Raw genomic sequence first — 20,384 nt, 5'->3', positions numbered from 1 at the left:
GCCTTATAAACTGGTGTCATTTATGACCAGTTTCATGTAGGATTGTGAGTAGTTACTCCTTGCATAATATGTATCATTAATTTGCACGTATATGAAATTCAATTGTTTTTTGCCATCATACATTCGGGTTAGTGGTTGGTGTCACATGCAGGGAGGTGCTTACATATTCCCTTTCTTTCATTTTTACCCATAAACTCCACATTAGCCAAATCTGCCAGTTGACCCTTAGCTACATCCAAATTTAGCCTGCCTTGTCAAGCTAGTTTAGATTGTTTTGCGGTATATTGTCTATTGTATCAAGTTTGGCTCATATCATATTGATTTGGAGTTGGTAATTTATGAAGAAAAGGAGGTTGATGAGAAAAAAAAAACGTGAAAAAGAAATAGAAAAAAAAAAAAGAAAACGAAAAAAAAATAAGTTGAAAATAAATAAAGAAAAGAAGAAGAAACCGAAGAAAAAAATAGAAAAAGAAAAGAAAAATGAGAAAAAAATGGTTGACGGTTTCTGCTCCTATGTTCTATCTTATATCGTTTGAGGAGTATGTTTGGTTCGGTTTGGTGAGTTTTATGCCAAATGAAGGGCATGTGCTTAATTTCAAAATTGAGTTGGAAATGGATATGTTTCATATGGTTCTGTTTAGGTACTAGCTTGGCCGCCTATACCTCCACATTCCCATAAATGTTTTGCCTTTTCTTACCCATTGCCTCACTTCACCATATTTGTGTAAGCCCTCGGCTGTGACAGGACCTTGTTTGGTTGGAATGTGTGTACGGTAGCTAGAATTGTCTATCATATTAGTTGCATGCATGTTTATGTGGGTCGTAGTCTAGGTGAGCGACTATTTTTCTTCTTCTCTCTTACATTCATTTGCTTACCCTTTGCTTCATGAGAGAAGAGTGACCCGTGAGAGTCCGATTTTAAAGGTCTTGCAAGGTCGATTTGTTCACTTTATTATAAACATCTTACAACTCGTTTGCATTTGACGATTTTCGCTATAAGTATTAGTTTGCTTGCATTAAATTGGCTTAAGTGGGCATTTGTAGCTGGCTCTGAGTTATCTTTTTCCGTTCCATTAGTTGCATTTTAGTTTACTCGGGGACGAGTAAAGGTTTGGTTTGGGGAGATTTGATACGTGCATTTTATATAGTCCTTTTAGCCTAATTTATGCGCGTATCTTTATGCTTTTATCGTGGTTTTATGCTACGAAATGCCCCGAATATGCTACTTTGGTGTATTTTGTCTTATTTGCAGGAATGAACCATAAAGTGGTGAAATCAAGCCTTTTACCGTCCATTTAGCATGCATTTAGGAGATGAGTTGAGTCGGAGCTTGGAAAGTACTATTTTGAGATGCGCATTGGAGTAAGGAAGTTAGGCGAGCCAAGAGAGTGCTTCAATTTGCTAGTTCCTGCTTGTAAGAGCCATATCTCGAGTTCTACAACAGATATTCAGGTGATTCCAATTGGAGAACAAAGTTTGTCCTCTTAGCTTTCCAACGCCACCGGAATCACCCTGTTTGACCAAGTAACGAAGAAATGGCAGCCGTTTGAAGTTCAGTGCGCGAAGCAGGAATTACGCGCTGAGAAGTGCTCGATCGAGAACTGTTTCTATTCGATCGAGAGCCCATTTGCTCGATCGAGAGCCACTTCTTCTCGATCGAGTGGTTTTAGGATGAATAAGTACTCGATCGACTATTTTTCCTTTCGATCGACCAGTTCCTTTTATGCCTTTGCTCGATCGAGTGATTTAGTTGCTCGATCGAGTGGATTTTGCTGACGGGCTGGGCTTTTTGCTTTAATTCCATCATTAGGTTTAATTATACTCCTATTTTCTTATAAATAGGAGTTAGGTCGACATAATTAGGGGTCTTCTCCTCTCTAATTACTCTTAATACTCTGTCACTTTTACACTGTTACTTTGCTCTTTCTTTTCCGGATCACTTAATTCAGTAATTTCTTCCCTTATTCTCTTTTAATGCTTATTTATTCTTTAATTATTGTCATTGCTTATTTTATTATGAGTAGCTAATTCCCCGTAGTATGTTAGGATTAGGGAAGCCGTGGTAGCAATGTTTTAACTGACTTATATAGATTAGTCTTGCGATAGGAATTGTATTAGGCAATTTAATTGTTATCCGGTCGAATGAATGCATGCAGGAGACCATAAATTTAGTTAACCCCGACCTAGATCGAAAGATTGGAAGGGAAGGCTTGCTTAATTACAATAGGGTATTGCAGTGAGGGCGAAAGTTAAAGTTAGTTTGTTTACGCTCTAGGGCGGTTTAAGGACCGAAAGGTGACGACCATAGCTCTTCTTATCAATAGTCTAATCGCCTTAGTATTTCCGATAGTTTAAGATCTGATAGCTGCCACGGTAGACCGTCTCCTAGCATACTCCCTTTCCTTCTGTTAATTTCTCTTTTTTTTATTTCCCTTGCTTTAGTCTTTAGTTTAGTTAACACAATCAATTCAGCCCCCATCGTGACATTAGACAGATAAAGAGACAAATAGATAGTACACCGCCTCCCTGTGGAGATCGACCCTACTTACCGCTGACTTCTGTTAGTTGTACTTAGGTATTTTATTTTTGGTACGAAACGACAGTATCAATTTTCCCAACGAAATTTTTTCGTTTTCGCTCACCAGCTTTCCTATGAAAAAAACTTCATATTACGATCCCCACCTCGTAATCACAAAGCTCGCGATCTCTGCCTTCAATATTGATCTTCTTGTCGGCTTAATTCAGCAATTTCCACCATAATTTTCCGTCTAGCCTTAACTTCTTCTTCAGATCTCCCATCCTCATTCAGCCTCGACAAAAGCTTACGTTTATTTTCAATAGCCCAGTTAATTTTGTCAATATTTATTTTCTTCCAAGCCCCAAGCTCACGAGCACACTCGTTAAACGAGTCCACTAACCGCCTCTGCCCCCTTCTCAACCCCCGAACTACCGCCTCTTCATAGCCGTCCTCCCCAACCCAAAACTGTTTGAACCGAAATCTCCTTATTCTCCCTCCATCCATCTCTCTCCTATCAAGAATAATTTTAATTGGCGCATGATCGGACCATTCCTGGTCAAGATGAAAAAGTTTTGCATACGGAAAGAGGTCCAACCATGAATTCGTACACATAGCTCGGTTAATCATACTTTGCCTATTTGCTGCCCCATCTTGCCCATTATCAAATGTAAATTTATACGCCTCCCAAGCAACATCTCGAAGACCACAGTCATCCACTGCCGCTTCAAAAATTTTCATCTGCCATTGAGCTCGACTTCCACCCTTCATTTCATTGGAGAAAAGATTCTCATTAAAATCCCCAATCACACCCAAGGTAAGACTGATTTCCTGCTAAGAATACGAAGAAGTTGCCAAGATAAGTGTCGGTCCAACAGTAGCAGACTAACCACAGAAACCTATGACCCTCCACTCCCTATCTTCCTCTCGAACAGTAAGATCCATATAGTGAACTAAAACTGACATAAAAGAACAATTTATATCTTTCTCCCATAAGAATGAGCACCCTCAACCTCCGCCTCAGGTATTAGGATGCCCCTGCCTAGTTTCACGTTCAATCTCTTTCTTGTCTCACCCAGATCCACCACATCACGCTCCCGCTTCCCCAAGTCCGGCATTGTAGCATATTGAGAGTCACTCGCTAATTGTTTCCAACTCTTGCTCTTCAAACTCCCCCCCCCCCCCCACTGTCCCTTTACTCCTCTTAAACACGCTTGTATTCAAACCCATCTTCCCTCCCCTTATCACCCCATCCACATCCATGCCATAACGCTCCCCTAATTCCCCCTACCATCTTCTCCCCTCTCATCCCAACATTACTACCTCCCCCGTGCTCCTCAACCTCATTAAATCCAGCTTCTTTGTCACCTTCATCAATAACACCCTGCTCCAACTGCAACGCAGATTCTCCCTCCTCACCCTTCCCCTCACTCTCGACATTAACAGACTTCTCACTCTCCTGTCCACCCGCCGTAAAAAACTCCCCCCCCCCCCCCTCCCCTATCTCCCCCTTCTTACTCTTCAAATTAATGGCAATTGCTTGAATTTTTTCAATCATTTTCACAACATCAGCCTCAACATCCTCCTTCTTCTTCATCATGTCGAACTCAGCATTCAAATCCCTATTTGCCTTCCCCGTCGTCTTAACAATCTTCCATGGCGAGGCCCGCAACCATTCGCCAATCAAAAGATCTTCCTCTTTATATGGACCATGATCGCAATCCTTTTCACCACGCCCGATAGTCCCACACCCATAACAAAAGATAGGAAGTCGTTTATACTTGACATCGAAATTTATAATATGCCTCTCCTTCATTTTTATTGGAACAAAAGCTTTCAAAGGTCGACGGACATCAAGAAGTATACGAATCCTAATTGCCCTATCAAGCTCGGTATTTGGACCCATATCAACTGCAACGAATTCACCCAAGTTCGCTGCAATACGCTTCACATTCGCCACGCTAGACCGACCTGAGATTGGGAGGTCATAAACTCTGGACTAAATGGTGAAAAGAAACAAAGGAACATCTGTGAGTTTACCTGTAGCATTCGGCTCGTTGAAATACCATGTGTACTTATCAAAATGCCATGGTTGCCCTTCCAAAACCCTAGCCTTATCACGGTCAAATCTGAAGTTGGAGACAAACGTTTTCTCCTTCGCATCGATGACATTACCAAACATAGGCTTTGACGGGTTCCACAATTTGATCATTGTATCATTCGCTGCTCATACGTTAATGGCCTTTGATGTCCATATCTTTCCCATTAACAAAAATTGGTGCTTCTTCTCTCCTTCCTCAGTATCCTCCTCTCATTCAACCCCCGCATCACTCCTCCCCCATCCGCTATGGCAAGCTCTTTCCCTTCCTATCTTGAACCCCGTGTGTTACCATCCATCTGACCCTGCATAAGAAAACAAACAAACAACAAAAACAAAATTGAACCCTAGACTAACGATCGAAATTGCAAGAGAGCGAGCCTCGAGAAGAAGGAAAAACTAAGAGTAGATAGACGAAACCCTAGGAATTTTTTGGAGGCAAAATCCTAGACGAGAATTGGGAAGATTTGAAATATCCAATGCTCTGTAGATGATAGTTTTGTACTTCGTATACAACCAAATAAACATTCTGGCTGCAAATAACATGCCGGATAGGGAGCTCCGGAACAATATTTACATTCGATCTGTGTTTCTCTCCTACTGCTATCACAGGTACTTCTTCCTATCAATCTGGAAGTAGTTGGATAACCGTTTCTACACAACGTCATCGTGCTTCAACAATCTTCACTTGCTCCTTTTGGGATTCTGCTTTGGGCCGTTTATTCTCACACAAAATACGTGCTGCAACCTCAATTGACGCGTCTGCAAGAGGCCTCCTTTTGGCTATGCATTATGCTCATAGCATGGATTACAGCACCGTTAGCTTCCAAGTTACATGTCGAAAACTATCCTCCGTTCTGGCAAACTTACTGCCAGTACCAATTACTGTACGGAACTCTGTCTTTCAGATCCGTACTTTGTTTGTCCTTCGCAGTTTATGGTCTGTAAGCCTTGCAATAGGCTAACCGTTTCTTGTATTGTGCTTTCTGTTTTAATATGATGGTTTATTGTTGTCAAAAAAAAAAATCCGGGTCGGGAAAGAGCGAGATGGTGGCAATTCGTTGGAGATAGATTACAGGATCATAAAATTTTCAGGCTAAATTGATTGACGCAACATTAGTAGAAAAGATAAAAAAAATATGCTATAGCTTCTAAAATGATAAAATCACATCTTCTTTTATTATCTGGGGTGCATACCAGCACACAAATGAAATGTTACATAACCAATTAACCAGAGTTTCAACATACAAAGCAATAAATTGACCATTAATCGATGAATTACCATGAATTTGGACATTTTATTTTGAAATCAGACATTAATTCTCAGTTGTCCTTGTGCTTAGCACAAACACAATTACGGTTTCCCATATAACTCGCAACACATATAGGTTTGTTTACCCCATTTCTGAACCGACCTGTCCAACTCGCCATTAAATCTTGAGAAAAAGCGTATAACTTGTCAGTTGTGTCACTAGGCATTACTACGACGTGAGCTATACCTCCTTCACAAGACAGTTGCCATCTACGAATTAAGTCATCGTCTCGAGGATGCTCAAACACCACAATCTTTGCTCGGTTCATTAAGCATCACACTCACCCGCCCTCCTTAAGCAACCCTTTCAGGTACTTAGCATTGCTTAAGCATTTCTCAAAGTCCTGTTTCAATCCATTGTAGCCTTTTCGGGCAAGCGCATACCACAAGAAAATAGGGGTGTGCCCGCTTCTACTACACGTGATCGTTGCATCACGTGTCGCTATGTACTCTACCTCCCTTGATAGAACTTTAATGTGCTCTATCCTTGTCATTTGAATTCCACAGGGCATTGGACACCCTATATATTTGTGGCCTGATACTGAAATGCTTCCAATTGGTTTCTTGAATGTGATTTTTGGAGCCTGTTTTTAGTAAATAATATAACAATGATATATAAATTGACTATTTACCTGGCGAAACGAGTACACAACGCGATCATAATGTTTTCAAATTACAAACCCAAGAAAAATAAAGCGATAATAATTTGGTACGCGATCTCACTTGCACCAAACCGCAAACAGAATGAAAATGCCTACGTATCAAATGTGAAAATTTTTAAATTTACAAACAATCGAACATTTAGAACAACTTCATGGATAATTATAAAACGAAAAAATTATACGGGCATCAATTTAGCATAAGAGGTGGAAGTATGAGTTTTCGTGACCATTATATTGACCCTAATACTTTAATTTTATTCAACATAGACGCATTTAACTCATATAACTAGGGAAACTTCTAACCCAAATTGAACCGTACCCTAAATGAAATATATTACACCTATTCTGAAAGAATCTGGACTTGAACCGGGTTCAATTAACTTGGTGGTTCCTAGTTCTAGTATGAATATAAGTTAGTGAAATAAAGTGATCAAAGAAATTTAGGAATGAACAAGAATTTCCTTACCACTCCTTTGAGTAATGGCAAAGATAAATCCATACAAGGCTCCGTCAACGTGAATATAGAATCTATCTTGTTGGAAACCACATTCTTCAAGAGTTTTTATCACTAGATCAACGTCGTCTATTGCTCCTTTCATTGTAGTTCCTAATTGAGTTTGAGATCAATCGTTAGCTTATTTGAGTACGGATCAATGAATAAATGAGCTCATGGACCAGAAGTCCAACTATTGACTTGAAGTCAATCCGAATTATGAATATTGGAAAAGAAAATTGTACACTTTGCATTTTGAGTCATCATCATATGTATATAGAGAGTAAGTTCATCATTGCATCTTATTATTAATATATACATTATTATTATTGCATCTTTGTTAGAATATGTTATTTAGAACTTAGTTTCATATCATATGCATGCACATGTTTCATAATATAATTTTGAATGGATAATGTTGGAAGGAGGAATATATTATGATCTACTCCTTTGAGGATAACTCTCTGTAGGAGCCTCTTATAAATGATCATCAACTGTTAATGGTTGATCAATTGAGTTATTGAAAACTCTTGATAAAATATATAAACCTCTACAATACAATTGAAAGATATCGTGATTAGTTCCAAAATGGAACACCAAAACTCCTATAGACTTCATTTGAAAAGGTATTGTCTCAATTGAAGTTTGAGCATACTGGAATTATACATTTGAATGAGTTTTTTTGCTAAACATGTGAAATTAGTTTATGGTCCAGAAGTACCATAACGATTAGAATAATGTAGTGAAAATCTACAATGAAAATGTCAATCCATATATATGTGGTTAGCAAAGAAAATCGCTCAAAGGTATTGGATGATTATTCAATAATTATCGGAATGAATCTCTTTAAGACAAGGAATTAAGGAATGATGGCTACACTCTTTTTCCCTTTGACTAGGTTTTTTATCCCAACGGGTTTTTTTCCTAGCAAGGTTTTTAACGAGGTAGCACTGCTATAAGCGCATTATTACGCTATAGTCATGAACGTCATTATTGTTGAGATGACAATTATTTTCGACATATAATGTTATGTCATATATTGAGGAGAAATTTTATCATAACTATGGAGGTATTATTTGAAATAAAGATCCAAGAATTATTATGAAATGATTATATCCATATTGTCAGCTCCGAAAGAATATGATATTGAAGTTGTCAAGAATTACTATTGAGTGAGGATTCAAGTTTATCAATCACAATGGGTACAATTTCAACGATCATCAAGAAGCAATGTCAAAGCATGGATCATTTTAAGATACATCAAGCTATGTAATCATTAGAGGGAGTAAACACATGATGTACTCTTTTTCCTTATCCATGGTTTTGTCCAACTGGGTTTTCCATGGAAAGGTTTTAACGAGGCAGTTATTATTATGCGTGTTTGAAAATTATTGTACTCTTTTGCTTTCTAGCGTTTTTCTCATAGGGTTTTTCTAGTAAGGTTTTTAACGAGGCATCTTATTCAGTAATGGACATCCAATGAGGAGTGTTATGAAATATTATTATATGGATGTCCATATTTTAGAATACTCTAGAATATATTCTTATGGAAACTCTCTCCCATTGTATTGTACATATATATATATATACCCTTTATAATGGAATAAAAATACAGTTTTGTCTCCCTTACTTTATCTCTAATTCTCTCTACAATTCTCTTCTCTCTTTATTTCACAACACTTAGGTTTTTTTATATAATGTATTTGTTGTGCGCAAGCGTGGAATCTTGGATACTTTTTGTGTTTGGCTTTTGTTGCATCGGTGTCCACTGTTCATAATATTATGATATTATCCGCTTTGGCCAATCCCTCGCAGATTTACTCGTACGCTTGTCCCGAAAGGCCGGCCTCATACTGTTAATATTTGTGGACACTTACTAAGATCTTCTTTCATCTTTACACCATTGAAATGAGACATCGATTTGCACCCTAACAGTATCAAAAGGTACACTGCAGCGTAGCTAAAAAATCAATCCTATTGTAATGATAGCCATAAACATACACAAATTCTCATTTGTGACGACGATATCCGTCACAAACTTGTGACGAATACCGTTTCTTCTCACAAAATGCCCATTAAGAGGTGAGTGGGAAGTACATGGGGGGTGCCCCACCTTGTCTCCTCTCCCCTTTTTGTGAGAGGTCACAAGCTTGTGACGGGATTAGCCCGTCACAAGCATGACTAGCTGATAAACTTAACGCATGCATTAGCTACTACAAAGAATAGTCTTACTTGAGAATTTGTAATTTCTTATACCCTTCAATCCTCTATATTCTTCCTCTTTGAAGTGAGCACAAGGATTAAGAAAGGGAGTATTATATTGATAAAGGACATATGTGGGGTTGAGGGATTGAAGAGGGTAATAGTAATTAGAAATAAAATAAGAGTAAAAGAGTTGTGTGTGGTTTGGTGATAAAAGAGAGGGGTGGATAATTAGGAGTTAAATAATGAATTGTGTGCCACAAACATTAAAGAAAGGAATAAAATAGGAGTAAAAGAGTTGGGTGAGTTTGGTGATAGGATAGAGTGATGAATAAAATAAGAGTAAAAGTTACCAAAACTATAAAGGGAAAAAAAATCTGAATAATCCGTTTAAGGAAATAGGGAAGAATATAGAGGATTGGAGAGAGTATATTATTCTACATTTTGTATAAAAAAAATATATAATCCACTTTTTCACCGCCATTCCAAATTTATTAACCTAGTTTAATTTGATTATAAACCAATATCAACGCAAATATTAACAATTAGTTTTTCCCAAAGATAGAGTCGGTATATATAATACTTCCTCCAATTCAATCCAAATTACCCACTCACTTTTTAAAGTCAACCTTATCACATCAATTATATTTAATCAAATTTTTAAAATTTATACGTAAAATTTACATATTTACGTTTGTTATAAAAAGAGGTTTCGGATAATTATAATTTCGACACAAAAATAAAATATATAAATGAAGAAAAATGCGGTAAAAGTGTTGTCTCGTAGACCGTGAAAAGTCAAATGCGCGCAATTTTCATGTTAATTTTTAAAGGATGGCGATAGAGCGCCACCGAGTGGCGCTGAATCTCGGCGCCACCTTAATTAAAAAAAGAGAAATATTATAAATTAAAAGATTGGTTTTTGATTTTGCGACAAAGTCTAAAGGGCGGTAACGTAAACTAATATTTATTCAACTAAATTAAAATTGTAACTAAACTAAAATAGATCTTTTCTTTATCAATCTACCTAGTATAAAAGTTAGGTTTTTCTTTTGATTCCTATTGGTTCCTTATATTCAGCAGTGGTGGGCCACTACGAAATTTGGGGGAATTAATTACTCTCTCTCCACAATTTAGGATCTCATCAACTATGAAAACTTACAGTAATCAATACAATACAAAATAATTCAAAATATTAAAAAATAATAAATTACAAAAAAAATAAGAAAAAGACTACAAATATTGAAACTATTGGGAAAAAAATGGGAAAATTGTAGATACGTAAAAATCGCAACAAATATATTCTAAAAAAAATAGAAGACGACATCAAATAATAAGACCCAAAATAATTATAAACAAGTAAATTTTTTGGAAATTAATTCTGACAAATAATTAAAATAATACTTAGTTTAAAACATTTTTAAAAAAATTAATAATTAAAAAAGAATGAAAAGTCGTTTAAACAAACTCACTACGATTAACAAGAATATTTGAGGAAAAAAAATTAGGGATGCCTTGAATGCTAATAAAAGAAAATGACCTACAAAATTAAAGAGGAGAAAAACAAAAATAATTTTTTTAGCAAATAAGGAGATGGATATATAATAAAATAACTAAAAATAATCTAGAAGAAAAATAAGAAGGGTATATTCTAAAAAAAAGGTATGCAAAACTTTATATTAAATTGAAAGATGTAAATGAAAATTAACCGTTATAAAATGGCTAATGATCGAAAGACATGAAATTATTGTACCGCGTTATCACTTATCAATGGTGGTGGCTTTTAATTTTTATACAAAAATACCAGGAGAGAGTGATATGAGGAAGTGATATGAGGGAGATGACTAGATGAGGTATTAATGTTTCGGAGAGAGAGAGAGAGAGGGGTTATGTTAGTGTAGGAGGCGGAAGTATAGGGTTAGTTAGTATTAGGAGAATAGAAGAGGTTGGGGACTTGGAGTCATATTGGAGTCTTAATGGAATAATGGGTTAGTTTGATGTGTTGTTTTTGGTTCATCTAGTTTTGTTTTGATTTGGGCTCATATTTTGTTATTGAATCTTAACATTAAGATGGGTTTATCAAAACACAAATCTATAAAACTATATTAAAAGGGTAACCTTAAAAGGCCACGTAGACAAAGCCACATAGGCGAAAAAAAAGCCACGTGTGCATTACGAATGCCACATCTATAAATCTATATAATCTATACTATATAGTTAAAAGGCAACTTAATACATTTAATTTTTTGCCATGTAGTATTATCATAATTAAATTCTATTAATTTATATTGTTAATATTAAGGCTACTTTAATAAATTTATTAAAATTCATTATAAGGTTTAGTAATATTTTTTTATGTGGAAACCATAAGATCATGATTTAAATTATAAAAATAAATTAAGAATTTAGTTTCATCATTTAAATCATTCAATTTGTTCATCTAACTCCTCCTTAACCATAAATATAGTAGCTAAAAGATCTTATATAATAAATAAAAAATCTAATAATTTGGATTATAAAGCTACTAATATCTACAAATTTATAAATATAATTAAAAAGAAAACCAAAATATCTATCATCATCATCATCAATATGTCATATTTTAACTATATAGTTAAAAGGCAGCTTAATACATTTAATTTTTTTGCCATGTAGGATTATCATAATTAAATTCTATTAATTTATGTTGTTAATATTAAGGCTACTTTAATAAATTTATTAAAGCTCATTATAAGGTTTAGTAATATTTATTTTTTGTGGAAACCATAAGATCATGATTTAAATTATAAAAATAAATTAAGAATTTACTCTCATCATTTAAATCATTCAATTTGTTCATCTAACTCCTCCTTAACCATAAATATAGTAGCTAAAAGGTCTTATATAGTAAATAAAAAATCTAATAATTTGGATTATAAAGCTACTAATATCTACAAATTTATAAATATAATTAAAAAGAAAACCAAAATATCTATCATCATCACCAATATGTCATATTTTAACTATATAGTTAAAAGGAAGCTTAATACATTTAATTTTTTGCCATGTAGGATTATCATAATTAAATTCTATTAATTTATATTGTTAATATTAAGGCTACTTTAATAAATTTATTAAAGCTCATTATAAGGTTTAGTAAAATTTATTTTTGTGTGGAAACCATAAGATCATGATTTAAATTATAAAAATAAATTAAGAATTTACTCTCATCATTTAAATCATTCAATTTGTTCATCTAACTCCTCCTTGACCATAAAGATAGTAGCTAAAAGGTCTGATATGTAGTAAATAAAAAAATCTAATAATTTGGATTATAAAGCTACGAATATCTACAAATTTATAAATATAATTAAAAGGAAAACCAAAATATCTATCATCATCAATATGTCATATTTTAATTACATATACAAGATAACTTTTTAAATGACTTTCATGCAAAGTGGAGTTTACATGAAAAAAATATAATAATAATAATAATAATAATAATAATAATAATAATAATAATAATAATAATAATAATAATAATAATAATAATAATAATAATAATAATAATAATAATTTTATTATTATTATTATTATTATTATTATTATTATTATTATTATTATTATTATTGATGCAAACCTTTTACATACCATTTCTCATTTTCCCATATTTATGTTTATATTAAACTTCATAATAATGAAAAATGGATGCTCAAAAGTCATGAACTTGATCTTTATTTACACCTATATTAAATTTGTTAATAATGAAAAAATAATATTTAATAGCCATAAAACGCATCCTCAATTGTTTATATATTTTTTATGTAAGGCAAAATTGGTAAGCAGAAAATTTCTTATCTCTATCGTTAGTAGAATAGTATGTGTCACCGATATTATTAACTAATTTTTTTTATTTTTTTATTGGAAGTTTCATTGGGTTATGAAGTGTTCCTCACATTTTCAATTTCGCGCATGTGTTTGTTTTGTTCTCATTTAGGTATCAAGATTATTTATTGTGTTAAACTCTTCCAAGGTAAATATACTTACATCTCTACGATTTGATTATCATCCCCTCTTTTTTTCATTACTTAAGGTGAAACTAACTTAATAACGATAATATTGCATAAAACAAATTCCACTATTATTGTATTACTTTTTTTTAATAGGTATGATTTATTGAAGAAAGAAGATTATATGAAGAAGTGAAATACTAAGATTGCTTAAACAACTATATTTTACATACTAACTAAAGATTGGTGACATCAACGTGTAACCGTGGATGATTAATAATTTTTTGAGCATTTATTATATATATTTTGAAATATCACAAAAAGGTGGAAAATTTGAGGGGATGACATAACATTTTTTGTATAATACGGAGTATTGTTTAATAGGTGAAGTATTCGGCAATAATGATCCAATTGTTGTTCAAGTTGTTGCTGCTTTAAAATTTTTAGTTCCGCAATTTATTATTGTATTAGCTTCAATTTTATGGGGGTATGAAATGTTAGTTTTGTCATAACATTTTTAATTGTGTGTTTTATGTTATTTTCAGAATTGTTGATGAAATTTTGATATCTAATTTGTGAGGGTGCTCTATTTTTGGGGATCTTTGTTTGATAATATAGTTTTGTTTAATTTGATTATATGAATACTTATATTATTAATTCATTTTAGCTTGCATTAAGTTACTTTAGTTTTGATAGGGGTATCTTAGTATATCTAATGTATGAAATTTTAATTTCTGATAAATTGTTGTATAAAAGACTAATTGAATTTATACAACCCTTAAAACATGAAAACCGTAAATTGTGATCGTAGTATGTTATTGTATTAAATCACTAAAGTATTACACTAGAAACAGAACAACCCGTGAATTTCACGGGTCACAAAACTAGTTATAGAATAAGAAAGGGTAGTAAGACGGTCAATATTTGTAGCTATTTATCAATGGGACTGTCTTACGGTGTGCGATCGTCTCATGCAATAACTACTGAAAAGTTATTATTATTATTATTATCCTATGTCACTAACATTATTATCCGATACGCTTTTACCTAACTATTGAAATTTGAAATTATCTAATATGGAACACGTATGTGTATTAACTGTATTACGTCTAATTATATTTGTATTAATTAATATAACATATTTCGTATATTATAATCTTAAAACCGCGCATTTTCTGCACGGGCATAAAACTAGTTTTTTACGTAAATTTCATTTGTTAATTGAGCAATTTAATCATCAATAATCTCAAAACTAAACAAAATTGAATTAAGTATTTACGTCTATTTATCTTGTCAACATATCAAAGTTGTGATATTCACTTGCAAATTTGCAATTCTATGCTGCAACCTTCCTAATTCATTTACAATCAGCCGCATCTTCTACCTTTGTAATTGTGTTTGATATCATGCAAGTTATGACCCAATAAGTGGAACCTCATATATACATACTCTTGGTACATAGCCTAAAATACTTAATGGTGAATTGATCGGGAATGATGATTGAGTTTGATGCCGAATTGTAACCGCTTTACAAACTGTTATTTGTAAAACGTATGTAGTTGCAAACTCAACTGTGTATCTTTTTTGTTCTAATGGGCAACTCCTTTCCTCAAAAAGAGGCAAAATGGTAGGAACAATTCAACTATTTTTCTTTCAATTATCTATAATTTTAATAAATTATGTAATTTAAAGTTTCCAAACTACCCTTTTCAATTAATTAGTGTGAAATTAAAATTTTAATGGAGGAAAATGAAAATACGTAAATAATTTACAGTAATACATCCGGTGGCGCTCAATTTGAGTACACTCGGTGACGCTATCTCATTTTACATTTTTAAAAGGTTTTAACTATTGCATGTCTTGAAAAAACGCCAAATAAGACAATATCCATTGCTCACCAATAATAATATAAATCTAGGATTATGTAACACTGTAAATAGAATAAACATAAGAGTATAGGAGTACAATATAATAATAGAAGGATTTACCTATCGTGACATTGACAATGGCTGGTTTATCTGCATTCTGGAGTAGTTTAGCTTTAAAATTAGCACAATCAATTTGCCCAGATATATGTGTATCAATTGTGACACACTCCATTCTGTACATTCGTGCCGCTTTGAAAACGGAAAAATGTGAATCTCTTGAGGTGTAAAATATCCCCTCTGGAAACAACTCCCTCCTAGAATAAATTAATAATGATATAAAAATTTAACATGACGCAATCTCTAGTAAAAAGAGTAAACAACGGTAGTGTTCACAAATCAAATGAATTATTACTATATATAAACAAAAATATTTCTTTAGTATACCTGTTTGTTTAAACTTTTGCATTATTTAAGCTATTTATTTAATTTTAATGGTAAGATTATTGTTAGTTTTGAGACAAAACTTTGATAAGTCTTAAAACAAGATTCACTCAAAACTATCAATAATCCACTTAAGTCTTAACAAAGTTTTAAGTCGAGTCTTGGATTAATCTACTTTAAGTCTTAACAAAGTTTTAAGTTGAGTCTTGGAAATCCAAGACTCAACATAAGACTTTGGGTGAGTCTTGACTCCACTTTCAAAGGAAATTATCCAATGAGTAGATCTCATGTGTCATTTCTTTTTTTTTTAAGTTTGTAAAAAGAAGTGAAATGGAAAAGTAGAGTCTGAAATGAGTCTAACTGATCATGTATAAAGTCTGAGATGAGTCCGAGCAATATAAAAATAATAAAAGTTAATAAAAAGCTGATGTAGCAGAGTCTTAAGACTTTGATAAGTAATCTCACCCCTAACAAATTTTCCAATAAGCATATAGTTATGTATAATGTATAATTATTACCCTAAGAGGATGCCATGGAGGTTGCCTTCGGAGCTACCATTAGTGACATATCCCCAGTACTCCTTCTCGATCTCCCAAAGTCGTGCAAACCAATCTAAAACACCCAACTCGAATTTCCTCGATTGGCCATTAAAGTTGGGCTCAATAAATGGATCACCAAAGTTGTTGATTACTTGATTTGGCAATTGGCCCAGAGCACTATAATCAAAATCTAATCTCAACGCATATCCTGTGATAATAAGACGATGCTTTGGAAACGTCAAGGCTTATAAAAGTCCTAAATTTACACCTCAATAGTTCAATTCCCCACCATTTAAAATAGGAGTAAGGTCTTGTTTAGTACTCGTTATATTCAACTCCAAATACAACATGGCCTCATTATACACTTGTCAATGCAAGATTTGTAACTTAAATATCTTCAATTTTACGTTATAAAAAAATATTAAAATTTGATATTGTAATTGCACTTATAAAAACGAATTAAACAAGATCTCAGATAAATATAATTTTTCTTATATATTATAAGGAATATCGAATATTCTCTTCGAACATGAATAATGTCAAAATATAAGATGCTGTATTTGGAGTTGAATGAATGGAGTACAAAACAGATTATTATTAGCATAAATAGATTGTTCAAGCTGATTAGAAATGACATATTGGATTGATATGTTTGAGTCTAGGGCTGAGAATCGGACCAAATCGGACAGATCGAAGACCGAAAATAAAAATTTAGTGGACCAAAGACCGGACCTAAAACTTTCGGTCTTGGACCGGACCAAATCTGAAATATTTGGCCCGGTCCAGTCTTGGACCGAAATGGACCTAAAATTAGTTTTTTCACTATTTCGTATACGATAATTACATTTTAATTCTGTTAAATAAAATGCATTTAAATAATAAGACGACTCTTTTTATGAAAATCATTGACAATAATTTATAATGTCTTTTGAAGATAAAATTTTAATTTGATTCATAATATTTTAATGTTTCGTCATTAAAAACATGAAATTTGGTTCATTCGGTCCGGACCTAAATTAACCGGTCTTGAGCGGACGGATCAAGACCAAACCTTGAAAAAGCGAGGGACCGAGGACTGGACCAAAATAATTCTGTCCGGGTTTGGTCCAGACCAAATGGTCCGGTCTGGACCTAAATTTGTTCACCCCTATGTATGACTATTAGTCCCTCCATCCCGGTCATTTGTTTACCTATTCCATTTTGGGTGTCTTTCTCTATTAGGATTTGCCATTGATGGCCAATTTGATCCTCCGCACTCAATTTGACAACTTGTCATCTTATAACGGGTCTCCTTTTCTTTCATTGATATTTGTGCCAAAATCAAAGGTAAACAAATAATTGTGACGGAGGGACTATTTCAAATTAAATGACTGAGGCCGAGAGAGTATATTTCAATTAGCAGTTTTCGTTTAAGTGTTTGATAATTAGCGGGTTTAGAGTAAAAAATTGTTTTCTTAGATTAATATCTAGACATGGCAAATGGATCAACCGGGTCGGGACAGTTCGGGTTTGAAGACTTCGGGTTCGGGTCAGGTCAGATTATTTCGGGTTTGGGTCATTTTCGGGTCAACTATTATCAGGTTTTATGGATAATACTCAATTTACAACAATAAACACATTCGGGTGGGTCAGGTCAATTTGAGGTTGGGTCAAGCTCGAGTTTAGAGTTCGGGTATCGGGTTGGGTACGCGTCAGGTTATTCTGGTCAGAACAATTTTGCCTATCTGCCAGGTCTATTACACAAATTCTCATTGTAGACATGACATATCCGTCACTTTGGAGTGACGGATACCATTTTACCTCACAAAGTACCCACTTTTTCTCTCTCTGCAACACTATTCATGTAGTCCCCTTTCTCCACTAACCCATTTTGTTACCATTTTATCTCACAAAATATCCGCCACAAATGGTGACCCGTCACAAGGGAGACCAATTGGGTCTATTAATATCAGATCAGCTTAGTAGAATAAATTTATTCATTTTTTCAAGGTAAGACCACTTATTTGAGATTAAAACTATTCAGAGACACTTAGGAATACTTTAGTAATGTTGGACATTTCATGTTACACACAAATTATTTTTAAAAATATTTTAAATTATGTTACATATATATCGCCGTGAAACTTTTGTGATCATAGTTAGTGATATTGCAGCAACATAAATGAATGGCCCCGGGAGGAATTTTTTTAATCACTCTATGATGACATTTTATTCTTAAGATATGGTAAAAATGGGAAACATTAAAGAAGACGTATAAACATTCTTACCTAGATTTTGTTTAGTCCTCTGAAGAGATTTTTCGAATGTGGACAAGACAGAGGTTATATAATCCTCCTTATCGGCATTAGCTTCAGGATCGAGTTCAGGTTCAATTATCTCATGGCACGGGAATTCCACATCCCCGCGCCTGACAATTCCCTTATCCTTTTTAGATTGTATGCCAATGCCTTTCGTACCGTCTCGATTTTCGCAGAAGTTAATCTTTTTTGCGGTATCTTGGCTCTTGTCGAAGGGCAATCCTACTGTAAGTGTTGTTCCAACCATTGTCTTGCTGAATATTACAAGCAAGAATCAAAATTTACAAAAAGAAATGATAACAGTGGAGATTAATAAGGCAGAAGGAGTAAAAGTATAAGTACGTAGTTAAACAATAATGAAGAGCTCATCCTAGAAATTGGGAGAAGATACAAATAGAGAGAAGGCCAAGATACATACCAATTACGGCGAGATGTAAAATTGGTTTGGAACAAACTTGTACAAAACTACTGCGGAGTATATACTTGTAGAATTCCACTTACACGAGTGGACCCACATCTGGTCATTGTCAGTGGCGAAGTCTCAATTATTTCCTAGTTCGTTATTTTTGTTGGATGACAAGAAACCCCCAACAGCTAATTAAACACCTACATTAGGTCAATTACCCTTTTTAAGAGGGTGACATGTTCTAAGTGTAGAAGACATTAACCTAGATCATTTTACTTACATAAGATAACTCTTGATGAGACTTGAACCTAAAATTCTTAGAGTTTCAACCAATTTTTAACCATTAAACTTCACCCTTGCAGGTTTTCAGATTATTGAGAGAGTCTCACGTAAATCTGTTATATTTAAAACAAAAAAAATAACTTACAATAAATAGTTACTTTAGGGATATATTTACTACAATTAACTTGTGATTTTACACTAATGCTTGGGTAAACCGCTTTATACAAGAATTATTTCAGATTTTTATGCTCGTACTACCTCGGAAATGACATGATATGTTGCCTAGAAAATGACAAAAGTTTTATCTTTATTATTACCATTTGCTAGTATTTGATCAATTCGTTTTATATATAAAACGGATACCCCTTCTTAAGCGAGACCGATAGGTAATTGGTACACTACTAAAGTAATTATTTAGTTTCTATATGATAAGTGTCGAGATGAAAACATAAGTAAAAGTTCATACAACCAAACACGAAACTAAACTAGTTACAAGGAAATACAAAATCCCTCTAATCTGGATCTTCTTTATTACCTCTCAACGGTCTATTTATTATTCCAAAACAATCTAACGGTCTTAACTTTAAGTTGTGGATCATAATGTACAGGAGAAATAATATACAAAATTGAATATAATAAATAATCCCGTCATTACTTCTAAGGTAATTAAGACAATCTTAACTCAAATACCTCAAACTAAACTAAATGTCCAAAACATGCGAGCCTAGACTATAGTTGTCTATCTAGTCAATTAGATTCATTATGAGTCCAGCTCCAGCTAATGTGTTCCAATTTTATGGTGTATTGATTTTCCGTATTATGATTGATTTGTGGTCGATATGGGGGGCATGCAATCCTTTATTGGTAAGGTAATCATTCGCCGACAAATCAGATCATGGCCAGCTATAAGAAAATGGCCAAATTGTCCCGTCTCATCATTTTAACATGATTTTAGCATGAGAATATAAATAAATAAGCCGCGCGTCTTGCTTTAGACGGCTGTTTCTCATCTGAAATAAGACGGGTAATATGTTGTCATTTTACAATAAAATGTTGTTATTTTCTGAAAACATATTACCATTATTTTTCACAATTATTTTCAAGGTAAAAAGTGACACCTCTAGTGATAACATTTTTGTATTAAATGGTTACATTCTTTTAAAAAATGGCAACATTTTGTCGGTCTTATTTCAGACATCAGACGGGAAAACAGCCCGTCTGAAATAAGAATTCGCGATAAATAATTGGATTATACTTTTGATGTGTTACCATCAATT

General features: G+C 33.6%; 1 protein-coding gene across 3 annotated transcripts; it reads right to left on the bottom strand.

The window, feature by feature from the left end:
• Positions 1-5,733: 5,733 nt before the first annotated feature.
• On the bottom strand, positions 5,734-18,942 carry LOC141587141 (serine decarboxylase-like). Of its 3 annotated transcripts, XM_074408575.1 has the most exons (6): positions 18,838-18,942; positions 18,390-18,673; positions 16,102-16,330; positions 15,263-15,456; positions 7,054-7,194; positions 5,734-6,509 (listed from the first exon to the last, which is right to left on the bottom strand). In XM_074408575.1, the coding sequence occupies exons 2-6, from the start codon at positions 18,664-18,666 to the stop codon at positions 6,397-6,399; spliced, it is 954 nt and encodes a 317-aa protein (XP_074264676.1). In that variant the 5' UTR covers positions 18,667-18,673; positions 18,838-18,942; the 3' UTR covers positions 5,734-6,396. The 3 variants fall into 3 exon arrangements, with proteins under 3 accessions (XP_074264676.1, XP_074264677.1, XP_074264678.1); XM_074408576.1 differs by lacking the exon at positions 7,054-7,194; XM_074408577.1 differs by lacking the exons at positions 5,734-6,509; positions 7,054-7,194 and adding an exon at positions 7,486-9,029.
• Positions 18,943-20,384: the final 1,442 nt, after the last annotated feature.

Source organism: Silene latifolia, chromosome 6, assembly GCF_048544455.1.
Source record: "Silene latifolia isolate original U9 population chromosome 6, ASM4854445v1, whole genome shotgun sequence".
In the NCBI taxonomy this organism is placed as follows: Eukaryota; Viridiplantae; Streptophyta; class Magnoliopsida; order Caryophyllales; family Caryophyllaceae; genus Silene; species Silene latifolia.
This window is presented reverse-complemented; position numbering and strand designations above follow the sequence as displayed.